Source organism: Seriola aureovittata, chromosome 3 (genome assembly GCF_021018895.1).
Source record: "Seriola aureovittata isolate HTS-2021-v1 ecotype China chromosome 3, ASM2101889v1, whole genome shotgun sequence".
In the NCBI taxonomy this organism is placed as follows: Eukaryota; Metazoa; Chordata; class Actinopteri; order Carangiformes; family Carangidae; genus Seriola; species Seriola aureovittata.
Window position 1 is genome coordinate 21,544,687 of NC_079366.1, and position 27,241 is coordinate 21,571,927.

The following is a 27,241-nucleotide window of genomic DNA, read 5'->3' on the forward strand; positions in this document are numbered from 1 at the left end:
AGACTATGATGTGTAAAATGTGTAGAGTTTCCCTTTGAAGTCTAACGTCTATTGAAGTCTAAAGCAACCAAGAAACTCAAACATACCCATTCACTCATCTGCTTACTCTCTCACTAAAGCTAGACTTCCTGATTATTGCTGTTTACCTGCACCTACAGTATATACTGAAATACAGTGCTTCACTGTCTTGCTTAATTGAGATTGAATTTTCCTAGGATGATATTTAGCATATATCCTGACAACATGCATATCATCTATTGACTAAAATCTAATCTTTGTTTCTAGGTTGTTCCTCTCCACCTCTAACTGATTAGGTAATGGTCTGTTAAGACGCATGTCCTCAAGGAGCCAAATAGCACTTGCAAAACAGCACCTTGTGTGTTGATAAATAGCTTATGTAAGTCATTTGATCAATATGTCTACCAGTTGTAACCTTGATGAAACATTTAAGGACATCTGCATTAGACAGCACTACAACAAGGAACATATACATACAAATAGCACACACACAATAAAAGATCAAAGATCAAAGAAAAAAGAAAGGACAGAGACAGAGTAAGAGAAAGCGCAGGAGAACAATTCCTTGCTCTATTTGGCATGTGATTGTTTCTTGCTACATCATTACTAGACTGTTGCCTGGAAAGCTGCAATGGGATTGTGTCAGGGTGATCTATGTCAGGGTCCTGGGGGACCTAATAGGACTAAGCCATAAGGAATAGCAGGTTTCATTAACAACCTCAGGGGAGGAAGCACTAACAAACCTTTATCTGTGTCCCTCTATAGCTGTGATTAGGGGACTGAAGGGGATGCTGCATGCAAACAACACTATGTTCAAGTGTGTGTGTGTTAGAGAAGAAGAAAGAAGAAAGAGAGTGTGTGTGTGTGTGTGTGTGTGTACACGATGGCTACACAAAAGCAGATGGAGTGTGAGAGCTACAGTTGCTAGTGGTGATTGTATTGGCTTGTTGACATAGGTAGGTAGTAAATGATAGGTGTTCTTTGCTCCATTGACTCTTACTGGCAAAGGAATTGAATGGGGACGTGGTAGAAAGGCCATGGATCTGCAGGGAGTTTTAGGTGGCAATACAATCCAAATACACTTTCACACCCACACTTTCCATCACACAAAAACACACACAGACAGACACACACACACACACACACACACACACACACACAGAGTAAGACAGATGGGAATGGGTGAGTGAATGTCTGCAGAGACGCCGTCAGGGATGTAGGTTAACACACTCAGCAGGACCCATAATCCATAGGGACTTTCAAGGGCTGAAGGTAAAGAAACTAAGACAGAATACAGACAGGAGAGAGGTTGAGACTGTGTTTCTCAAGAATGCTATGAGTAGGAAGCAAAGTGAAGCCTTGTCTTGGCATTTGCCTCTTGCTGCATCTTTGCAACTGTCATACAGTAGTATTAATATAATGATCAACACCAAAACTAAAATTACACAATAAAAGGTCATTTTATTGTGGTACTGCAATTACAGAAAGTACATTTCTGTGATGATGTTACAACATGAAGCACTTTTTCTTTGACACTGTAACTGCAGGAAGTGCTTTTACAGTGACACTGTACTCTTGTACTGATGGAATATGTTTACTACATACAATACAATACACTTACTTCAAATAAAAGTTTACAAAAAAGAGAAATTAAACATTACATAATAAGGTCCCCCCTGTAATGGAGCCTCAAGCCTTTAGAACAGGACAGTATAATGCTGTATAAAGGTTGACGATGATTCTGCAATTCAAATCTTTGTTCCATGTTTTTACCAAGTGTGTTAAAGTGCAGTAATTAACTTGGCATTTTCCTTAAAATTAATAAGAAATAGTAGTTATGATCACATTGTAATGTCTTCTTACTTTGTTTTTTGGGTTAGGGATTTATCTCTCTCTTTTTTCTTTTTTTTTTGGAATTTAAAACCTTATGAGAGGATTTTCATCATCCTTCTTAATCAATAAAAGTGCCAGTAAAAGGTAGTGAGTTTTGTGATTGTTTTGTTAACCTGCCATCAAGAATGAACTTGAGCTTGCATGTAAATGGATCTATCTGCAAGAAAAATGAGCAAAGTCATGCATTATTTATTTAAGTATTAAGTATAATTTCTGAGTTAAAAATTTGACTTTTACTCTTAATAATTAAAAAAAAAAATTCTCCTTTTTAGGCTCCATTTGTAGCTACTATGTCATGGGCTATAGGAGTAAAGTTTACTTAGGGGAGAGACGCACATTGGGCCAATTATTGGTTGATGTAGATGTTATGAGTGATCACAACAAGGTGGACCAGCTCCACTGAGCCAATTGGTGTTGACAGAATCAACATCAAAGGTGTAAATAGGAGAAAAATCTAAATGAGCTAAAAATGGCAAACAAAGAGTATACAGTGCACCATGCAATCCATGTTGAGATATTTCACTCAGGACCAATGTGCGACGTCTGAAGTGTGACTAAACATCCCCAAGTTATGTATAAAAGTGGAAAAGACTTTAAACATAATTTGTGCAGTAAGCAGATTGCGATCACAACAACCAGGTGAGTCTCAGGTTAAGTCTCCCCAAGGGACTCTCTTTCAAAAACCAATAAGAAAGGTCAGCAGTAACTCTTATCAAAACTAGCCTTTGAAATAAGGGTATGGCAGGCAGCTCGGAGCTCTCTTCTCCTTCCCAATGAATAAGTAGGATTTAAGAGCTGTGTTGATGCAGGTCATAGGACTACCAAGACAGGTAGTCAGCATTCTGCATAGACTCCGTCTCAGGGTGTTAAAGAGCCAGAGAGATGATGTTCTGCAAAGTTATGTCACCCTGAAAAATAAAACTTCAGAGTAACATGGAGCAGTATAGGACTGCGACCTTTAAGCAAATAGGATTGTATGTAGTGTAACGATTTGCTTCTTCCTTTCCGGGACACAAAAAGACAAGTGCAAAGAAGCCAAAATTTTAGGCAGGAAGTATTTTTTTCTTTACTGTTGAGTAGTTATCTCTCTCACTCTCACCCTCAAGTAAAACAAATAATAGCCCATGTACTTATGGTGCAGTATACTAATACTGGTCTAAGGCAGCAAGATAAATATTTGACCTTGACCTAAAATGAAGGTAGACTCAATTTGGACTTTGCACAGACAGTCAGTCCTCACTACAAAAACTTGATGGCTATTTAATGGAGGATTTGGCCATGCACGCACAAGCCCCTGTGGTGTGTGTTGTGTACTTGTGTATGTGTGGGTGTGCATGTCCACAAATACCAATGTCTAAAATAACAAATGTATTCACACATCCCGACTCCTTTTCTCACATAAACGGAATGACCAGACCCGATTGACCATTTATGTAAAATGCGGGTGAACAAAATAATAGGAATGTGCCCGTGCAGCATATCTCTGCAATGTAGCCAAACTCACAGTTTACTCCAAACAGTGTCAACATTATGAGTCAACATGAGCGTCTTGTTATGCTAATGGCAGATACATGCCACAGTGGATATGCCACATGCATGATTGGACAAACACAAGTAGAATAGAGTTAGTCTTGTTTGCTGAGATGCAGTCGACAAAATAAATACAGCAAATGCAGCTTTTCTTAGTGGCCACACAAGACTCTCAACCTATTCCCACCTTGATAGAATAAAGCATAAGGCTGTGCTAAAATTCAGAATTTGTAAGATCGTGGAGATGTCAGTCAAGCTCTGTTTGTGCACACCATCACAGTAGTGAGAAGAGGTATAACATCTGTGTGGGTAAACTATGAGTATTTAAGGGGTTTCAAAATTCAAGTTCAATAACAAAAATAGGCAAAATCTAACATAAAAAACTGGTACTTGTAAGAGGATGCAATAACATTATCCGCAAACCATAAAAATTTGTGGTCCTCGCAGAGTTATGGTATGCCCCCACTGGTGATTTTAATTATTTTGGCTAATTAAACCTCTTCTAAAGGGCTGTGTGGAGGTTTACAGACAACACTTACCCAAAATCTCTCTCGCTCTCATGTAAACTTTGTTGCACCTTTTGTTAAGGTTGAAAACAAATCAAACCATTATTATCATTATGATTACATCGAGTTTAGTGACATCCTTAATTAACTGAATATCCCTGCCCACCTTCAGCTTGAGCAGCAGTGTAATCAGCCAGAATAAGACCTATAACACCTGTGAGCAGACAAACCTTGTCCTACCCAGAAAACACACACACAAATGTAATGTGATACTTAAAGTTACAATTGCCAGAGAGTTGGTTTGTAAAGGTTTCTACTACAGGCATATATTAAATAAACATTTAAAAAAGAACAAAAAAGTGCACTGGTCTTACGTACACATACAATGCATTCGGAAAGTATTCAGACCCCTTCACTTTTTCACATTTTGTTATGTTGCAGCCTTATGCTTCAATGTCTAAATCAATATTTTCCTTAATTAGTCTACACTCAATATGACCCGTGATGACAAAGCAAGAAAAAGAGATTTTCTGCCATTCTTCTTTGCAGATTCTCTCAAGTTGTGTCAGTTCGAATGGGGACTGTCAGTGGGCAGCCATTTTCAGGTCTCCCAGAGATTGGGTTCAAGTCAGGGCTCTGAGTTGGCCCACTCGGTGACATTCACATAGTTCTTCCTAAGCCACTCTTATATTGTCTTGACTGTGTGCTCGGGGTCATTGTCCTATTGGAAAGCGAACCTTTGGTCCGATCTGAGGTCCTGAGCGCTGTGGACCAGGTTTTCATTAAGGGTATCTCTTTACATTAAAACGTTCAGCCTTCACTGAATCCCGACCACTCTCCCTGAAAAACACCCCCACAGCATGATGCTGCCACCGCCATGCTTCAGCATTGGGTATTGGGCAGGTGACGAACAGTGCCTGGTTTCCCCCAGACATAACGCTTAGAAGTGCAGATTATTGAGGGAATTTTTTTTTAATTTTTTTTTTAACTATTTTAGCATAAAGCAGCAGCATAACAAAATGAAAAAGAGAAGTGGTCTGAATACTTTGTGAATGCACTGTATATGCTAGCTCTTTGGTAACCGCTGTTGTAACCACATGGTAATATTTGCAATCCTCATGCTTTGTTTAACCTTCCATATCACACTCAACCCCAAAGTGAGGGAAGATGTAAGATCACTTGAAAAGAGTGTGTGTACACATGTATGTGTACAGTACATGCAGTCGTATAGCTAAGTGTTTGTGTATGTACTTGTATGTTTGTATTTCTAGTTTGGTATTCTGCAACTGACGCAAATCTGGTTAATTAGAAAAATAAAGAAGCAACACATTACTAATACAATGCACTGTGTAAGAAATACAAACATCTGAATATGCCTACAAATGGACACTGCATTGCATTATTGAGGATGATATTAAACAGGGAGTCAGACAGGATATTATGCATGACCCTCACCTTCTCTGGTGCACATATTGGACTTGGAGCAAAAGGAAAGATTGCATTGCTCTCTGTTACATTGCCCCAGCAGAGCACTTGAATGATGGAAAACCAGAATTTAATCTCAGAACAAAAATATAGTATGGCATACAAAAAAAAACCAAACACAAACCTGTGAGACATGATTTTATACACCTATTCTCTCTCCCCCTCTTCTTCTTTCCATTTTGTCCTCATTATCATCCTCTCATCACTTAGACAAGGACTTGGCATGAGCTGTGCCCCTAGCATGCCTCAGCACCATGTCGGGCCAGATTTATTAAATCTCTCTCCTCCATCTTTGGCTCCTCACACCACATCTCACTTTCTCATCTCTTAGACCTATATGTGTACTGTTGTAAAGAGATGAGCTATAGAACCGAAGAACCCGATGAATGATTGACCTGGACTAAAAGAGCTTACTGGAGCTCTATTGTTTAATATGGATGTTAAGTTAACTGCTCTATACTACGCTTTGGGTTATCCCTGATGTTCCTGCTCAGTTTATTGGAATAGTAATTACTAATGGCAGGTAATTAAGGCAGCTTGTCAATGGAATATGTTCTTTCTCTCTGCATTTTTCTCTCCAAGTTGCATCTTGATGCCATGGTGCAGCATTGGCCGAATTAGTTATTTTCATATTCTGCCCATGAGCCCTAATGCCTGGGGGATCTCACAGATTATGCAGAGGAACTGTGCAGAAAAGAAGCATTTTTAGTATTGAAGGGGGAAAATGAGGAGACCATATGTGCATTTATTTCAGCCCAACTGAGTGCATTTTCTCTCTCTATTACATACATATGTAGTCTGTTTGATTGTGTGTTAGGAATACCGTATATAGTGTATGTGCAGCAACTCTCGTGTGCACGTACTTATGTAATATTGCATCTATGTGCACGGTTAACCTTGTGTGTAAGCTTGCATGCACACAAGGTAATGTGAGTCTAAACTCATTCCACCTACATTTCATGCAATTTATTTGATGATTTCTTTCTCTTTCTCTCTCACACACACACACACAAAAACTCGTTTCCAACATTCCTCTCCATGTGCAAACTGCAGATAAAATGTTTTCCACCAGCTATACACTCAAATGCCGTGGCCTTAAGTGTCCTTTAGTCTCCCCTGAGTGCTTCAGTACATATGTTCCTCTATTCACTGCAACACTGATAACATGAAGGCACCATAAATAAAGACATTTAAATGTTAAATAATTAACCTCCTTATTAAATTTCATTTCAAATATTCCTCTGGTTCAAATTGAGCAGCTAATGACCACACAGTGAAAAATAGCGACATATGTGAGAGCTTGTGTGACTGCCACAAGGGAGGGAAGAAGAATCGTTCCTCTGAGTGGTGTAATTAGTGATACAGCTTTACATTTGGAGACATGCAGACGTGAACAATCCAGAGTTTATATTCAAATACTGTCTGGCATTTTTGTGACATGTCATTTACGATGAGGAGATCATTCATTTGGAATTACCCCGAGAGATGAAGAACCATCAAATACACACATGATCCTGTTTTAGTGACTTGGGGGAACACTGCATTGTTGACTTAATATTAACCACACATGACTGAACCCAACCCTTACCATCACCTCAGTCTAACCCTAACCTGACCTCACCAAAAAATTCCCAATATGTGACTGTGATAAAAGTAATGTGCCCACAGCATAATAAAGACATGCACACACAACCACACCTACAGTCACAAAACACAAACACAGGTTGTCATACATCACTTTTGGGGGCATAGACTTAACATTCATTTCCTGGAGACTTACCCTAACCACTACTTGCCATACCCTTACCTTAACCACTGACCCAAAAATCAATTTTTTCCCCAAATAACTGTCTGAAATTTGCCCCTAAAAGTAATCTATAGCTGTGACACACACACACACACACACACACACACACAAACACACACAAGCGCACGCACACACACACACACACACACACACACACACACACACACACACACACACACACACACACACACACACACTTCTTCCAGTATAACTGGATCAGATAGTTGATCTTTAGGCTTTTAGGTCAGACTCAGATTAAATCACTCACAGGGGACACAGTGAGAGGGAGAGTTGGCGGTCTGTGGACAACTGTGAGAATTGGGACAGGGCAATAGTGCAGGCTCTGGGGTGGTAAAATTGTATTATTTTGATAGCAGGCTAAACTTTTACTGGTAGGACAGTAATGAGATGCTCTATCCAATGGGAATGGATGAATAAGCCATGAAACCAGGCAGCAGAGGCACTGGTCTGTGATAATGTAGCCTTGCCATGGTAAATCTCTGATGCACACACATGTGCAGACACACACGCACCAGCACAAGCATACAAATTTATATCAAAATCAAATCTCAAACTGTGCTGTAGAACTGGGTCATAGACTGCCTCTCCAACTGAGTGTATAAAGTTTTAAAGATAACAAGAGGAGCAAAAGAGAGCTACAGTGTGAGAGACTGAGGGGGCAAAAGAATAAATGCAGGGGACACAGCAGGGCTGAAATAGCAATATGAAACGTGGAGGGTGTGCCATTCATTTGACAAACACAAACCTAAACTGTATACTCTTTATTGGCACCTGTGCACTCTTCTTTATATGGTGTACGCACATTTTCACATCACCCATTTATGTCCCATTTATACAGCACCATTCGCTGCTGTGGTGGGGTGAGGGAGGCTCACTTCCCTTTTTGGAGATAATAATCTTTCCTCCCATGTGTATAGATAACATGCATTATTGAGAGACCTCTGTAGCACTGACATCTTTGCAGCTCCTGTAGCACACGGGTTATGTTCCTTTTCTCAGGTCTCCATTTAAACCATGCTAGATTTAGAATGTGCGTGTCTGCAAAGCAAGCCAAGCCTTATACTGGAGGGAGAAACAGGTACTTTCAAGTTATTCAGTAAAAAAAAAAAAAAAATGTCCACAGAGCTTGTGGAGAGGCAGGATAAAAACTTGCAAATGTATGCAAATGGATTTCTCGCATGAGTTTGGAATAAAATGCAACAAAATCCAGAACAAATGACATTTCATGAATAAACCAAAGGTAAACAGTTCACCATTTAAATCACTTGTAACATTCCTTTCAGTGGCTATAATACTTAAATACAAACCTCAGGACCATTAGTCAGCATGAGTCCTCGGTAAATAATACAGGTCATGTACTGTATCTGCATTATGTTTACAACCAGCAGACAATTAACAGCTCAGTTGTGGTAGTGATCAGTTCTTGCATCGTAAACAAAATCTTCAGACTTAGTATGGCTATGTGATGCATTACTCAGCTGAGATAGGGCAGCATTTCTACGGTACTGTAGCTCCTTCATTCTGTGTGACTGATGGCCACAAGGGAATCAGGCAAGGGGTGTAAGTTCATATAACACACAACCAGAGACATGTTTCCAATGAACAGCCGGCAGGTGTTTTTAGTAAAAAAGCTTGCCAAACAGCAGAGAGACCAAGTTAGCGACCGGCTCGTCTTGAATAGACACACCTATCTCCACAGCGCTGTGACATCAGGCAGGGGAAGGGGAAAGGGAGGAGAATGCCACCTGGAATAGGTGCCCATCGCCTCAAGCTTATACCCAGAGCCTACATCTGGTGAGTCAGACTAGTGAATAGCTGGTGAACATGGTATTTTGCTCAGGAGTGGGTGAGAGCAAAGCAGAGCTAAAAGTCTAAATATTTGACTTCCATTCCTTCAGGTAGACAGAAACAAAACTCTAAATGAAAGCTAATGTTGCTCCATATCTTCTGGAAGGACATATAGGAAACTGTATAATGGTATATGGTGATAATACGTTAATATTGTGTTAAAGCTTGTTCTGCAGCACCTAAGTGGCCCTGAAAAATATATGTATTGTGTATAATTCTGTGTTAAAGGCTGCGGTATACGCAGAGGTTGTAACTGAGTCTATAGGCATATAACTCCAGGCAAGAGAACCCTCAGGACCTACTGCTCTGACACAACTATATCTTCAAAACACAAATGCACAAACATGTAGCCATGCAGTGATGTACACTCATCTGCATACAGATGTACATATCCTCACTATCATGGCAGCTATCTCAAACCTGTCCTCAGATGACACAGTGACCTTGCTTACTGTATCATCTGTTCAGAACTCAGATCCTTTCACACAAGTCGTGATAAATTCCTTCCATTTGGCTTCCAGCTTTCATTCCTGATTGAATTTATTCCCATCTTTGCTATAAAATTCACAGAGACAGCAGCCTATAAACAGGACATTCAACATGTAGTTTTCGTGATTGTTTTTTCAGACATATTTTGCAGGTGGTTTACCATCAGGCAAACTAAGGCTGAAATTGTGTGCTGACCAAACATATCATCAATAATTCCCTTTAAATCAGATGTTTTCTCTTTGATTAAGAAAGGTCCAGACTTCAAAGAGGCAACTCAATTCTCCCTTCTATGCTTTTTTTCTGTTGTAAGTTTGTGTCTGTGTTTTATAAAGGAATGTGTGTGTCTCTGCTGTGTCTGTATGCTGGTGAGTGTCTGGAGCACCTCGTGTGCTGTTTGGTTGTGTGAGAGCTGCAGAAAGGCAAGATTTTCTCATCATCACTTCAATGGCTTCTGCTGCCCACAAAAGAAACAGATCTTCACAAGAACTGAGTCAATGTATCCACCACTCCCACTCATTCAACACGACACTGTCAGGAACCTTCAAAAAAAGTGACCCAAATCAAACCAGTCTTGCCTTACAGGAAACAAAAACAATCCGTGACAGACATTCAAACCAGCCGCACATGAAAGAGGGTGTGAGACCTGGGAGGGAAGCTGAAATGCAGAGTGAATTCATAGGAATAAGGAATGAGCTTTGAGGTGTTCAGCCCTGCAGCAGAGTGAACTTTACTGAGGGGCCAAAGTGAAAGCAAAAGTCACATGCACACACTGGCGCTGGTCAAATACCAATTTCCTTTCTACATATGCTCAGCACCAATGTAAATCCAGAGCTTATGAAGAGAAGTTGGTCAAAGTCATATTGGTTTTGAGATTCACTGAAGGGAATCAATCCTTGCCTCGTGGAGATAAAGTAGTCCCACTTTCCCTCTGCTGAGTGAAGTCAACTCAAATTAACTGACTGGCTGGGGATTAGAACATTGTATTAAAATGAAGCATCTGTTCCTTAGAGGGCAGAATGAGTTGCACTCCTGTCCATGTCAGTGCTGCTGCTTCTGAGCTGCTTGGCCAGCAGAACTAATTTGAACTGTGAATCATAGGCTCAGGCACAGGTCAAACATCCCAGAATGAATCATACATGCTCATGAAAAAGCTGCTCATCTTTGAAATGTTTTCTCACTGGATGAACCAACAAGCAAACAACAAATCGAATCAAGGCAGTCTCCTCTGTGTGTCTGTATGTGTTACACATGCATCGCTGACTGTCGGTGTAACACATTCAAGCTCCAACACAGCACTTGAAACAGCTCCTCAGGCCATAATAACGGAGTGTGAGTTTATATAAAGACTTTAAATATGTTACCGGTCATTATTCAGCACAGTACAGGTGGTTCCCTGTGATCCTTTAAACTACTTTAAAAGAAAAACCTATGCTTGGATAATCTTTCATTGTAAAATAGCACCATATCATTGTATTACAAAGTCACATGACCTGCTCATTCCTTCATTTTTTAAATAACAATTTTTAATAAGCTCTAAAGCAGGATTTTCCAGCCTTTTGACTGCTAAAAACAAAGCAAAGCAATATGTACTTGCAACTGCTAGTCCTTGGTTGTTTTATTTGAATATTTTTTTATAGGCCTGAAGAGGTTAAATTAACCAGTAAGTCTCAAGAAAAAAAGCAAAGCTTCGTGGAAAGTCTGAAAAGACACAATTTGATTTGTGGGAAGAATTTTTTTTTTATGCTTGCTTATTCTGTGAGTCATCTCCTATCTAGTATGTGTAGGTGGAAAAAGCTACAGTCATAGTGATAAAGATAATATAGTAACAGCAACATCCAGATATTGAAGGAAACTTTTCTCCTATTAAAAAGCATTGTGGAAGCACCTTTAAGTGTCATGGGAGGACGTCATGTTATCTTCAGGAATAACAAATACACTACCAAACAACACAATTACCCAGAAACACAACAGTGCAGTGTGACTACAGGGGAGTAAAATGACAATTGTGTTCAATAGCCAGAACAACACCTGTACAAAAATGTACATGCACATACACATATGTGCAAACACACAAGGCAGGGGCTGTAATCTCTATTCTCACCGCAGCTCGTATAGTCATTCGTGCAAGATACAATTATACCCAGTGACCTGGGATCACCTACAGGAAATGAAAAGCATAACAAAAGAGAGCTAAAACAAAGGGAAAAAGAGAGAGGACTGCCATAGGGGCATATTTTCCGGACAACTATGACTGTGAAGGAAAAAGGAAATTCTGTCTGACATACAAATAGCAACGACAGAGACAATTTCATTTTAACAGCTTACAGGTGGAAGAAGAAAATCCTGACCATTGAATCACATGCAATACTTGCCTAAAAAGCCATAAGGCGTTCTGCGTATTTAATATTTTTCTGACTGACAAAGGCAAATTGAAAAGCTTAAACCACAGACATAGAAAGGAAGGGGTTTGGAACTATAATCTAAAGAAAAACCAAATACACATGTCTGTACAGTATTTCCACACACACACACACACACACACACACACACACACACACACACACACTAGCAAATGCACACATGCAACACTCACTGGCATGGACTTTTACAAGATGAACCACGATCCCGCAAATAGAATCTAGTCACTGGTCCCCATGGTAAACCTTCACCCCTCTCCATGTAGCCTCTGCAACACTCCTCTTCAATCAAGACCGCCATGTGTAGTTACTGTGCCTGTGACAAAACCATCCCTTTGGGTCACAAGTAAGAATATTCTGCCTTCTGTCCCCAATGGCTGCATGATACTTACTGATTCAGTCAGAAACATTCTCATCACTATAATGACTAATACAATTGACCTGAGTATAATGTCTTTTGTTCAGGGCAGGTTTTGGTGTCCAAACAGAAGTCATCTCATACTGGGCACAGCAGAGAAAAATACCCCAGTGGGATGACAGTTAATGGAGCCAAGACATAGGGCTGATTAGATGATGTGTATCTTAAAATGTGTGGTGTTGTTGAGCATCTATTGAGTAATACTTCATGAATCAGCTTAAAATGCCACAGCTGCGCACGTTGCTGGTAACAGCAGTAACAGTGATTTGTAACAGCCGCACAAATAGCTTTGAGAGTAATGACAGAAAAGCAGCGTCTCTCTGATTGACAGTTTCAAGTCTGTTTCACCTCTGAGCACACCTGACATCGACAATGGGTGCACCTGTAACCTCATCCACCTGTGATGTCACAGGGTCTTGCAGTACACCTGTGCATCACCACAGCAAGGTGAGAAGTTAAACAGCTGAAGGTTGACAGAAACAACATTTTCAGGGTGTGTTCAATTATTCTTTCAACTCAGTGACATATGGATTAAGGTGGGGTTGCTGTTTCCAGTGATGACTAAGATAACTAAGAGACTAAGTTGTTGTTTTTAATTGGTTATTTATAAGAAAAACTAGGATTTTATAGTACTGGTGGTTGTATGCCTCCGCCAAACAGCCAGGTTGCAGGAACTATGATCACAATCTCCCCTTCCTGAGTTACAGTGTTGAATAATAGCCAGAGGTGTTTTGCAGAACATTATGATGTCACACTGAAGTGGATATAAAATGTCATCACCTCATTTTATTCTACTTGTGTTTGAATTGTGGCCAAAAACGTGTTTTTGAGGTCACAGTGACCTTGACCTTTGACCATTAAATTCTTTTCAGGTCATTCTTGAGTTCAAGTGAAGGTGTTTGTGCCAGATGTAATGAAATTCCCTCTGGGCATTCCTGATATATTGCATTCACAAGAACGTGAGGTCACCATGACCTTGACCTTTGACCACCAAAATCTAATCAGTTCATCCTTGAGTCCAAGTGAATGTTATTGCCAAATTTGAAGAATTTCCCTCAAGGCGTTACTGAGATATCGTTCACGAGAATGGGGTGGACGGACAAACGGACAATCTGAAAACATAATGCCTTGGGCCGCATTGTACTACTTAGCAACCGTGTCGAGCGTACTTCATAAGAAGTACACACCATTAATCATGTTCAGTAATGCAACTTATCTGTTGTTGTGACATGTCGATGCATCCTCCAAAAGGCAAAACACCAATCTCTGTGGTAAAACTGCTGATAATATCCTCACAGTCCTGTCTTTGAGCAAGTCTGTGAAATAACTTGCACATCTGCTTTCTGAAAGTAAGGGTCAAACTTTTCCTTTTTCTCTGTTGGCTGATTTTTATCAAGTAATTACTGACTAAAAGCACACACATCCATGCTCTTGACCTTTATACAGCCAAAACCTTAAAAAAAAAATTCATTTTTTCTCTTTATTACACCATGATGGTCCATTTTTGGCTCCATGTCCAAAGTATATTAAAATGATCCTTTAAAAATAAAATGTTATTGCCCCCCTCCTTCCTCTTTATACAAGACACAGGTGTTCCTTTCATTCCTTTCATCTAACCACCTCTCAGAGAAGACACTTATTCCCATACCAATCTACCACAACAAAACAAAAAGCAGATCAGAGTACTGTATTCTCACATACTAACCCAGCATCCCTGATACAAACAACCCTGGCAGCTACTGCAACAATCCTGAAACTGCTGTTGCAACATCTGCGGATCGGTTTCTTTTCCCAACTCATCTTAGTTTGATGTTTAAGTTGGTCTGTCAGTTCTTGTGTGAAGAGACGATATCTTTGGACTCTGAAGTCAGAATTTTATTTAGCCTGGAGCAACACAGAGAGCAATGAATAGAGTATGACAGAAACTACACACTTACCTGAGACTCAAGGTCAGTCGTTCATCTTTAGCCCTCAGCAGATCACCTACTGAAAATGTGGCACTACCCAGGAAGCTGTTCTGTAGAACCAGACAGAGAAAACAAAAGCAGGTTAACATGAGGCAAAGTATTTCAGCCGCAAGTAAACAGTTAAAAAGCAAAACAATATAAGAGACTTCTGAACAAGTCTTTTATTTTTTTTGATTCTACCATGGAGGCGTTAGAAACAGGTACGTGAGAGACATAATGTGTCAGAAATCATTTTAATCCCTGTAATCTAAAAAGGCAAATATGTGTGATTTTGTTGACATGAGTCACAGGGAAGTGCAATCCACTCCCCCTATCTGTCTCTTTTTCACCTTCTCTCTGCCCTGTCTCACTGACAACCTGTGTTTGCTGCAGGCATGATGTGAACAGGGGGTGTCAGCACACCAAAAGTGGGTCATGGAGAGAGAGGTAGGGGACGAGCCCATCGGTAAAGAAGAGAGATGATCCACGTTCATAGAACACACACACACGTCCTGCACCTGCAAGTAACTTCATCAACATGCTAGCTTGTGCTGTATGAGGGGAGGGCTAAGACCGTGCCAAGGACACAGGCTGCACTGAGCGAAGCTAAAACAAAATGTAGGTAATTAACAAACAGGTACAGAGGTGATTTCATCTTTCTGGATAATAAAAGATCTTGATTAAAGTATCTGCTGCCTGTTTACACAATCTTATGTGAGATTTTGAGATAATAAAGTATAATTTCCAGTCCTTTCATCTGTCAAACTTAAGTGGGTTTTTGGCTGGATTTTTTCTTGTTTACAACAGTGCTATTGAGGGTTTTTCAAACAGTGAAGTGACAATACGAAACAAGGCAATTTTTGGTCTTGCCGCAATCTGTTCCTGTGGATAGCTGTGAAAGGCTTTGCCTTTATAAGGAATGCAAATGGGTTTCAGGTATTGTAAGCAAACACCAGAAAGCTTCCACATGCTATATACATTTTTACTCTCCAACTTATAGAGAAGAGAGCACAAACAAAGTTAGCCTGTGAAAATGGGATTCAATGGTCCGCCAGATCAGTATTGTACCTTATCAAGCAGACTGGGAATACAGCCATAACTAAAGCTGCAATTAACAATTATTTTTAATTATAGGTTAATCAGCTTTAATATTCAGCTTTCTATCACACATCTTCACATTCGAGAAGCTTAAACCAGATCATTTTTGGCGCATTTGGTTTAGAAATGACTCAAATTATCATATTTTTCTTGTTGACTTATTTATTAATCACAATTAATCAAAAACTAATCTCTTCTGTAGTCAATACATGACAATCCCACATACAGTTTATTGTCAGCATTATTATCAAATTCACCTAACAATTACATCAAAGGGCCCCCAACTCATTTTTAGTGTTACAGCAGTCGCTGAACTCATGTTCCCTAAAAAGAAACCTAATGGAGTCCCACACAGTGAGGTATTCAGATTGTAAATGGGAACAGTCGGAAAAATTAGGATCAGTATCGTCAGAGACCCTGAGTTGAGACATCAGGGGAGAAAAAGTCTGTGCATCCCTGCTGTGAGATAGTGTAAAGAGCATGAGAACATAACAGTGTGATAGAGCCGGGGTCATTATAGCAGCTGTGGTTAAGTGGCCATGACTGATGAGAGCAAGCACACTGAAACACAGGTCTCATGACTGTTGCATTTCCTATTAAGAAATCGTCACAGACATGACTTGGAGTTTTAGCTACATGGGATTACCTTTTGTCTAAAAAATATTTTACATTGCTGTTTACAGTTAGGTACACTAACATGTTCTTTCTTTCTTCTCTATTCTTTAAATGTTTGGCTATTTGGCTGCACTTTTGTTTCTAATCTTGCTTCCTCCGTCTTCCTACCACTGCACTGCCACTGACTGTTTTTGGTCTCTGCAGTCTCTTGTAGATAAAAAAAAGGGCATCCTGTCTACTGACCTTTTCTCTCAATCATTTTCTCCCTGAGCATTTTCTTGCTACCCCATACGAATCCCACATGCTTACAGCGAAAACACTGCCCCAAACACATTCCCTTGCGTGCACAGAGAAAAAGAAAGAGGAAGAGACCAAAAACACAAGGTCAGTACAACAATATACAATATTGAAACACAGTGAAAGGTTTATAAAGCTGTTCAAATTTACTGAGGACACACAACCCCAAGAATCATATTCAGTTAGAGGGTTTATGCAGCACAGTGCCATGTCCTTATGAATTAAACAGAGCCAGGATCCCCAGTAGGCACCACTTAATATGCACAACGTCATATTCTTCGGCACTGACGTATCATGGCCAATCCCAGTTTGCCCTGATAACCCAGAGCACAAGGCACAGAAGGCCATTACACACCGTGGAGGAACATTATATCCCTATGTAGCCATTACTCGCAAGCCGGTACAGAACGTCTAGTAAATGGTCTTAAAAATCCATTCCTTAGCATCTTTTTATGGCCCCTCACGATGAAGGCTTTAAAAGTAATGAAGCTCTGGAGACCGTCTTCTTGCGCAAGATCAAAGTGGCTATACCACAGAAAATGAGAGAAGGATGGGGGCAAGAGGAGGAGTGGAGTGAGAAAAGAAGATAAATGATGCTCTTCCAGGATCATGGAGGATTGATTATGATGGTCTCGCTCTGTTCCCTTCTCACATGCTCAGGCTCTCTCTTTTTTCTATCTATCTTTCTGCCTGCTCTTGCTCATTCCCTTGACTGGTTCTATTGGCCATGCCCGTCGCGAGCTACAAGAGAAACTTTTGATCTATGATCTCCTTCACTAGTTTTCAAAAAAAAAAAAAAAGTGACAGTTTCTTGCTGGCGAGACCTTTTTACATGAGCTCAGAGAAAAACACACATACCTAATCCAAACACACACACACGCGCGCATATGCACACACACTCGCATGCATGCACAACAGATCAATCATGGACTAAAAATGAAAGACACTTGTGCAGGAGCACGCAGGGCTGACATACTGTACATCTGCAGGCAACTTGTCTGTGGACCTTTGAAGGCCACAGTGTCTGCCCATCACTTGGCAGAGGTAAACGGTCCAACTCAAGCTGTAGATCTATTGATTTTCTCAATGCCCTGGGTGACAGAGTGACACACACACATAGACACACTAACTCTCTCTCAATCATTCCCTCTCTCCCTATCTGTCTCTCTCTCTCTCACACACACACACACACACACACACACACACACACACACACACACACACACACACACACACACACACACACACACACACACACACACACACACAAACACACACACACACACACACACACACACACACACACACACTGCAGCAGAGAATACCTGGAGGAGAGGACATTCATTCAGATGCTACGCCAACAAATGACATTTCATATAAATGGCAGCAGTGACAGTTTTGGCACTCGTTGAATAATATGCATCTGGCAAACATTTATGAATATGAACAGACTTATACCAAGAAGGTCAGTAGTGTCTACATGAATACACTGCCCCTCCACTACAAATAGGGCTTTACAAATTGGCCTAATTAAGTCATTAGAGATGTCATGACATGCCATTTATACCAACATGCAAATGTGTGCACTCTGGCACAGAAATTATGGCCACAGTAAGTTAAAACTGACTAAGTGAGATCCCACGCAAAACACACATACAGTTTATAACAACACACACGGAAGTCCACTTACAGTTATGTTGCATACAGTCCTAGCAGCAGCAAACGAGTAAACCAGTAGAGAAAAGCACTATAGAAACCAGGAGAGGCTGACAGAAAGAGAGACAGACTGAACTAAAGTGTAGAGAGAGAGAAAAGAGATGTTATGTCTTCCTTCTTCCTCTTAATTAGCTCCAGGACGGTCTTCCTACATATCTTCCTCCAATCCTCAGTTAGAGTAACTCCATGCATATTCGCTCTTTGGAGTGCTGCAGGCATCACTTGCTGATACATACATTGTAAACACACGCAAACACATGAAACACACACACACAAACTGCAGCCTACGCCGTGACTGAGAACTGGCTAGAGTGAGCTACTGGCGCTACCGCTGTTGCTGCTGTGGCTGGCTTGACAGTAAGCGAGACCAGCGAGCGAGAGAGCAAGAGAGAGAGAGAGAGCGAGAGAGAGAGGAGGGAGCCACAAGAGAGGAGGGAGGGTGTCGACAAATACAAGCAGTCGAGCCGGAGAGGGGGAAGAAGGAGGAGGGCAGAACAACACAGAAGAGGAAGAGACAGAAAGGAAGGAAGACAGACAATTAATGGGTACCAAACCAAGATAGCAACACAGAAAAGGGGAGAGAGCTATAGAAGAATATAGAGGAAGAAAGAGAGAGAGACATGGGGAGGCAGAGACAGAGTTGTGTGTCACACCTCAGTTGCAGCCTGTGACTCAGATGACCAACAGGAAAAGAAACACTGGTTATGGCTACTTGAATTAACATGAGCGCACGACACAGTGGGATGTTTGTGTGCAGGAGCGTGTGTTTTCATACAACATAGGTGAATACTTCAAAACACACACTGACATACTTGATGATCACATAAGAGGCTTGCTGAAACACTCACACTCTTCATACATTATAACTAACTCAGATATTTATCAACGCATGCAGCTGACTCAGAGTGAGAGAGACAGAAAAAAACATCAATCCATTTTGAGTCACCAAGACAATGACGAACAAACCTGCACATCAGCACCAGTGACACTAAGCTAAGGTTTTAACTATCTGGGCTCGAGCCTTGGATTAAGCAGGGTTTAATTTACCCATGCTGACACAGGGGAATGAGTAATTCTGGCAGAACAAAGGATACGCTCCACACTGGCCCTTATCACCCCGAGCAGGTACACAAACAAGCACAATGAGACGCGCACACAAACACTTAAGCACACATGCACGCGCACACCCACCCAAACACCTAACATTTGTAAGCATGCACAAACAATTTGGTGCAAATACACTGAGCACTGGAGGTCATGGTGATGAGGCGTCAACCTTTCTTAATATGGGAAGTGGGGTGTGGGATTAGGGGGTGTAGGTGGGAACATTGGATTCTAAAGTGCTCTTTCTGCCTTCATTACCATGTGGATTGCTGACCTGCGTGCCAAGTGGAAGCCAGGGACTGATGCTGCATGAACTCACACCTGCCAAAAGATTACCCAAGATGCTTCCCGGTTTGTTAACAAACTGCTCCTTCTAACTATGCAGCAGTATTTACGTCCATCTGTGCTGTTGCCAAACCCAAGTACAGTTTTAGTTGGTTACTGTCCATTTTTTGTCAGTGTGTTTTGATGTGTTTTGTGGCCTTTTTTTTGTGCACTCCCACTCTACAGGAGCAGAGATGTATGTTGAATAACGACATGCATTGAGGATGCTAGATCAAAGCTCGTTCAAAATATGAATCAAGCACATTGAAAACAGGCATTTTTTAATGCCCTACTTTGAATTTGAAAATGTTTGACATATTTTAGAGCATTCACACTGTGAGTTCCTGAGAAGCACACTGAGACTGGCAGGGATTGGTCTTGCATTCAGCATGGAGAGCACAAGCCACCTACCGCAATGAAAATGTGTGTGGCTCCTGGCTGTAAAAGGAAAAGCCTAAGTCCTCCTTAATTCCTACTTTTTTAGCATTTTTTAACCAGCACTCACAGCTGGCTGAACACTATCACAGCTGTGCATGCACACACACATTATTCATGAGCCTTACATGAATCTGTATAGGCAGTGTGTTACTTCATGTAAAGATCACAAAAGAAATGCCCCTGGCAGCCGAAGTTTTCCTACAGATGGAAACAGGGGATCTTAGACAACCAGTCACCTCAAACCCAGACAAGCACAGACAAAAGCAGGGGGTTGTGTTTTCCCCGGGTGAGCTGATGTTCTCATTCTTAGCTGTCTACCCTCGACATTGTCCTCACATTCTCCCTGACTTATTCTTTTCATGGTTCTCTACCTTGACCTCATTCCCCTGCTTTTGATCTGTTAAAAAAGAAAAGGAGAAAAGTCTGCAGACAGAACGAGATGCAGTCAGACCTGAGCTCACAACCCTTTGCCCTTTCCCATCTATTTCTTTATTGCATTACCAACAGCGTACATGAGAGGGACAACCAAACACGAGCGATATTGTCCCTCACTTTTGCAAAGACAAAGAATATTGCCATGCTGGCTTGAATACAACACAATATATTTTTCCGGAAATCATGTTTGAAAAAGTGAAGGCGGTATTATATTATACAAGCGTGTGTGTATTATTGGTTGTTTGTAACCGTAACTTTTGCTAAGCTAATTAGCATTTCTGATGATTATAGTGTGTCTTTCATAGTTAGTTGGCTCTAAAGGTGTTTTGATGGGAGCATTTGATGTTTCTGTTTTTCAAGAGAAAAGGTTTCAAGGATGAAAACTTTCATGTCCTTGGACTTGTGTCTATCTCCCAGCTGGACCAGTCTGAAAGTGTTTCATATCTTTAAAAAGTCTCTTTCAAAGAGGTGCTGGAAAAGGGGGTCATCTTAAAATAAAGGTTGTCATATATTCGGGCCAATACGGAAGGTTCTGCTTTTGAGATCTGATGTAGTGGTCTGCTGGATATTATCGTTTTTTCAGGCATTATTCATTTTCCCAGTCTAACCTGTGTAGGGAAAGCATAGCGGGCTTCAGATGCGGTGTACCTCTTGTTATATCACTCACGCTGGTCCTAAGGCAGCGTGTGCGCTCCAAGCAATGTGAGGCAGCATAACAATACTGATTTGTATTTAGATACAAAATACTTTGATGTGTTCTTCTAGTGTTTTTTTTTTTTTTTTTTTTGCCATTACATGCCTTATTAATCGTTTGTACTATTTTTGTCTGCTTTATGAAAAACTTTTGAAATGTATCAAAGGCACAAAAAGCACCTACTGTAAAACAAAATCTGGTTGCGCAAACATGAAACAGAAACAGGAGAGACGAATGCCTTCTGGGTCTGGTTTTGATAAAAAGAAAGCAAAACTTTAATCTTTTTAACTCTAGTAAGATTACTGAGTGTAAAATCATGGAAGTGGGTTCGTAATTGGCATAGCTTTCCATGAGTTAACTTCTGTGCTCACATAATTCAGTGATAATTCTTATCTCACAGTGGAGTCAGAGAAGTGCAAATTACCATGAGAACACATGGCGGGTTTAAGAATAATCCATATCTAAACTAAATTATAAAGTGGACCATTAGCAACAACAAGAGATACATTACTGTGTATTATAATTAAGTGTAATGTGTATTATGATTCATTATTATTATAATATTTGAGTGAAGTAAAAATTGGAGTTACAGTCGTGCAGTTGTGTCAATACTAAATGCTTTTGGTAGTTTAATTAGCCAGCTGTTTGAGGAACACAGCTCTCTGTGCTGAAATATGGGCTACAATGACAAACAAACTCAAACTCAAAATCATTATCCCTGCCTATTATGCCATCTTTGATAGTGTTGCACTGAATATCAAGTCTCCATATTTTGGGGGGCTGGAGATTTTTCCATTGAATGAATTTGCCAGTTTCTCTACTGTGCTATTTTTACCATTATATAGCTGCAGTATGACAGATCAGGGTATTTTCTGGGACTGTGAAATTTGCTTTTCAATCAGATAATGTCACAATTCATGTGTGCTACCATAGAAAATTCAACAAAAAAACATACATCACCCAAATTCTGTGAACTGAAGGAGGTACTTGAATATGTTTACTATACTGAAAGTAGTTCTGTAGTCCTGTGATGCAATATCTTCTGCTTCTCTCAAACACTTAAAGTATTTTTCTGTGCTAAAACCATATTATTATGTATTTTTGCATCTGACTCAGAGACTTCATGAGCGCTCACAGGAGGCTGGACTTTCAGCCTGAGAGGTGAATACTCACTGAGATTTGACTGCTGAGAGACAGGGGTTTTCTCCAGGGGAAACTCCTTTTTATGATTCCTTATCCTGCAGTTTCTGTAAGTACAGAGAAATCTATAGCGCTGGTATGATAAACGCTGCAGAGCAGCGGACAAGTTAATATCCCTCGTTCTCACAGTTTAAGGCTCCTGAGGATCTGTGATTCTCTGTCACAGACGAGGCAAGAAAAAAAACAGCTAGTGTGCATACCTGCTCACGCACATTCTTCGGCTTGTCAATGCTTGCCCCAAAACAAGAAGCCCTACCTACCACTCTATTAGTTTTTCACATCTACCTCCCTCTATACATGCTCTTGCTTACTTAATCAAGCTTTGGCTATGTCTTTTTGGGCTCCTAGCCAACTATCAGGCAACCTTGTTTTTTGACAGAAGCCTTCACAGGGCTGAAAGAATGATGAGAATGTACTTGAGTTACACTAAATAAAAAATCAGATTCCCGTGTCCATCTATCTCACAGGTAGGATGATTTCAAGTAAAAGGAAAAGAAACTCAAGTTATGACAAATGCAGCTTGCCCTTGGTACACTGGAAGCACACTACCAGTGCCTTTCCCCCACACACTCAGCTTTGCTCCATAAACTTTAATAGCTAACCCCACTGCAGACGAGGTGATAAAAATCAAGGCTCCCTTCACTCACAGTCTGTAAACATGACTTGGTAGCAGGTCCAAAGACCCCATTCAAATCCCCTCTACTGGCTCAAGTACTGTATTTAAATTACAGCACGGCAAACTTGAAGTTGTTTTGATAGAATTGCAATTTAACAGACCTTTTTTTGTCTCTGTTTGAAGAAGAGGCAGATCATACACTTACCATATTCAAGTGTTTATTATCAGCTACTTACTGAGAGCTGTTATCAGCTAGGCCTGACGGAGGTTGTGGTTAACAGCTTCCCCTTCTCTGACTCTGTGGTAGCAGCCCACAAATGCAGCAGTGAAATGAAGTTGCACACAGAGTGGAGAAAGGATGCACTTTATCATTTTATCACCCACAAAACATGTTGCTAAGCTCTACATCCTGTCATATCATCTTTTTTATCTTGGCCATGGCATTACTATCAAGTTTTTTGGTGTCTGGCATCAAGAAAAAACATATCTCAGACAAATGATTGCTGAATGAAGCCTGTAATTTTGTGCATAACATAAGGTTTTTTTGTGTAATAATTTCCTTACATAGCCATGGATAGATAACAGGCCATGTGCAGGTTACAATTCCCTGTCTTTGTCACAGCAAGAAGCTGTCAGCTCACCCCGAGGCCTATAAGGCTACAGGCTATGCTGGGTTGCTCTCTCTACTTCCTTTTCTTTCTCGTACATGCGCGCTCGCGCACACGCACGCACGCACGCACGCACGCACGCACGCACACACACACACACACACAGTAATAGTACTATAATATGCTAGCTCATGCCTGAAGTGGTTGATAGCTCTCTTCTTCAGAGAGCCGGGCTATAGGGGCTGTGAAAGTAAACAGCTCGGATCAAACCAACTCTCAGCTCCCTTTGAAGAGTTGGAGACAATTACGGAGATCAATGGTGCAGCCCAGAGGTGGTTAACAGCCTAGACAGGCAGACAGACAGGGATTGATGCCCCGTAAGATGTAGAGAGGCTGCTCCTCAATGACTTCACTGTACAGTCGAATCTGAGGCGTGCTGCATCCTCGCTGAACATACATGCAGGAACACAAAAAGCTCTAGCTTGAGGCCAAGATGCAAACACTGTACCTGGGAGCATTTATCAGTGTGTGAGATTATTGTGTAGATTTCACTGCAATGCATTTCGAGTTGGAGATGGAGCAGATGGGGGTCAAAGCTTTGTGTGGGTGGACAGTTCTTCTGGCAATATCTCTCTAATAGACTGGCAGTGCTATCATATTATTCTCCATTTTCACTGTACATAAATACTATATAGAATAAGCCTCTATTAGAAGATAATGAGAGCCGTATGTGATCTCTGTGTGACTGTGCATGTTTTCCTGTGTTATGTTTTAAAATGTGTGATCGTTGCACTATCTTTGACATCATTTAAATAATGACCTGAGAACTGCTCTACCCAGTGTCAAGTGTGAGTTCGTCTGTGTATGTCCTTGTGTGTGGGTGTGTGTCACAAACTGTAGCTTAAGAGTTCTGGTAGCACACTGGCTCTAACTGTGTAGGAGTTTCAGAACAAGCTCCCCTGCCCCTTCCTGTCCCCATGGGACAACATAAAGCTCAGTCCATATAGAAACTGCAATTTCAGACGGCTCGGCCCACCTTGATGTATTAAACAACAATATGCAGGAAAGAGTGGGAGAAGTGCAACAGCTGCCAGCTATTTTTGTTCCTTAGCACACCAGTCATATTAGTTGCCTAAATGACATATTTGCCAGCTGATGTGGAACAACACCAGCAAAAGAGGCAAAAGAGCCTTTTGAACTAAATATACTGCTTATGTGAACGTAGAATTTGTCTTTGGTGAGTGTGAGATAGCAGATGAATAGATTTAGAGACTGGGTTTTTTTTTTTGTTTTTTTGTTGTGTACACTCATGAATAGCACATAAGATTCTTCTTCAAAAAAAAGATAAGATCAAAACAAATAAATTTGTATTTCCTGGGGAGGGAAAAGAAATGCCTCTTTGAGGTGGTTAATGGCTTCCCACCCTCTTTGGGTCTGTAGAGGGGAAACAATGTTGGCTGATTTCTGATTATCATATAATTCCATCTGCGCTAACAGAACGGAACAACAAAGCAGCAACAAGAACCCTTCTGCCCCACACTCATTTGCTTTTCAGTCCTCCCGGGTGAGGGGAGGAGGAGAAAAGCAATGTGTCTCCATCAACTAACTTAGAAGGCAGACTGCTGTACATGTGGCAGTATCCTTTAATGTTTGCACACAGTGATGCTCGGACAGGGAAGTTATGAGTTACTGTCATATAATGCTGTTTTACATCTATTCAACTGACCAACTGCAGGGTTTTAATTGCATCCACTCTGCATGACCACACATTACACTGACAACAAAACACACATGATCTCGAAACCTGCTTCTTGCAGACACAGGCACGTGCAGACACACAAAAAGTCACACACTGTACAAGACCCTGGTCTGGCTGGCAGGCTCATCAGTGGTTCAGTTAGGCATGGAAAATAGCTGTCTACACACACACACACACACACACACATACACACACACACAGAGCCAACAAGCATCAGCACTTTCCACCAGTGTCTCTCTCAAAGGAAACCATTACATTGCAGAAACCCGCAGGAAGCCAGGCAGAAAGGGGATTTTCTCAAGCACTTTTTCTCTCTTCCCCTCTCACCCTCTCTTCTTGCTCTCAAAAAAAAGGAAAAAAAAAAAAACTAACTTACACTAAGCTACTTTTCCCAGAGAAAAAAAGATTAGTCAGCCAAGCGTCTAATTCACCTGTGACCCAGTAATTCATTTGTCTGATAATCTGCTATTGCAGGTGACACTAACAATCACCAATATGATGGGTAGAGCGGTACGGGAGGGTTAGGGGAGGTGTGGGTTGGGCTGATTGGTGGAGGAGATATTTGATTAAATTCTCAAATGAATAATGCATTATGAAATTGATCCAGACAAATCCCACCTTGAGGAGATTGGAGTAGGATGATACAGGGAAGGGTTTGGGAGAGGTTACAACAAAGGGGAGGTTTTCAGGAAAGGTGCACATCAGCATCAAGTGGTCACCTGGTGCTTGATAAGGCAATTTGCCGCTCTCCATTTGTATGTATGTCAGCTGCATGCTGATAGAACACACTGAGTTGCATGCACAGTAACAGATTATGTGAGATACATAACCTTTTCTGTCTGATGGCCTTCATACAAACATATCTGAAGTGTGATGTAGTCCAGGAATCCCCCAAATATTCACCTCAGCTTTGAGACTTTGTTCCGTTCTCTCAGCATTAAATTAGCTGTGAATGCATTTGCTGCTCTGACCAGAACACCCAACCTGGACCGGAGTTACAGACGCTCTGGACTGATCACCCACAGAAACAGTATATCACTGGTGGAAAAATCTTCTGATAATTCTGATCAACACATTATTTTCCCTAACTGAGGTAAATTTTCCCTACACGTCTGCAAAATAAATAAGTAAATTATATATATGTGTGTGTGTGTGAATATGCAGCTGAAGCCAGCAGACGGGTAGCTTAGCTTAACATAAAGTGTGCATACGGATATGACAGAGCTTTTAAGTTTTAATAAGTATTCATGTGAACATATATAGGCTATACTAAAATTGGACACTTATGCATGTTCTTGTGACATGTTTTTATGCATTTGCAAGTTACATCATCACTTTCCACACATGCAAGTTTTTGTCCAAACCATATGTAAATGCGGTGTCATTTCTCCAGTCTTACAAAATGCACCAGTCTAAATAGCAATGAGAATACACTTCATAATACCTCAGAATACAATTCATTGGCACTGAACTCACTGTCTCCAGTAAGTCTTCCCTGTAATACTTGTACATAAATAGACCATCACTTGTGTTAACTTGTGGCTTTACCCTAGGAAGAAAGGGCGTCTCCTCAACAGCACCAGACATCTGCTCAGCAGGTTTTTATAAGTAATTAGCTTCTCTGCTTAGACTTGGATGGTTGCTCTTAATGAGCATGCACTATTCCAACTACTATTTTCACGACTGAATGCATACACCCTCACAACAAAACCTAGAGTGCACTTAATTTCCAACAATTGTTAAATATTCATTGGCACCATAAGTCACTTTATTGAAGCGCATGTCAACACAGTGGGGTGAACAATGTGGGAAAACAAAGCAATTATCTGGTGCCTTCCTAAGTACAGTAAACAGGGGTTTGAGGTATTGTCAGCCAATGAAAATGATATTATTAGAGGGAGAAAGCACTTCAGAAGGCTGGGCTTTGGAAAGAGCCTGAAATGTTTTCTAACACATCAC

General features: G+C 40.8%; 1 protein-coding gene across 8 annotated transcripts in view; it reads right to left on the reverse strand.

The window, feature by feature from the left end:
- inpp4b (inositol polyphosphate-4-phosphatase type II B) overlaps positions 1–27,241 on the reverse strand; it is a 229,559-nt gene that overhangs the window by 72,020 nt on the left and 130,298 nt on the right. For 6 of the 8 annotated variants that reach the window (XM_056371175.1, XM_056371174.1, XM_056371172.1 and 3 more), the window contains one exon: positions 14,370–14,449. In XM_056371175.1, coding sequence (XP_056227150.1) covers positions 14,370–14,449 — 80 coding nt within the window. Of the gene's footprint in view, positions 1–14,369; positions 14,450–18,078; positions 18,429–22,272; positions 22,452–27,241 lie in introns of those variants that run through there. The other 2 variants (XM_056371181.1, XM_056371180.1) reach the window with 2 other exon arrangements.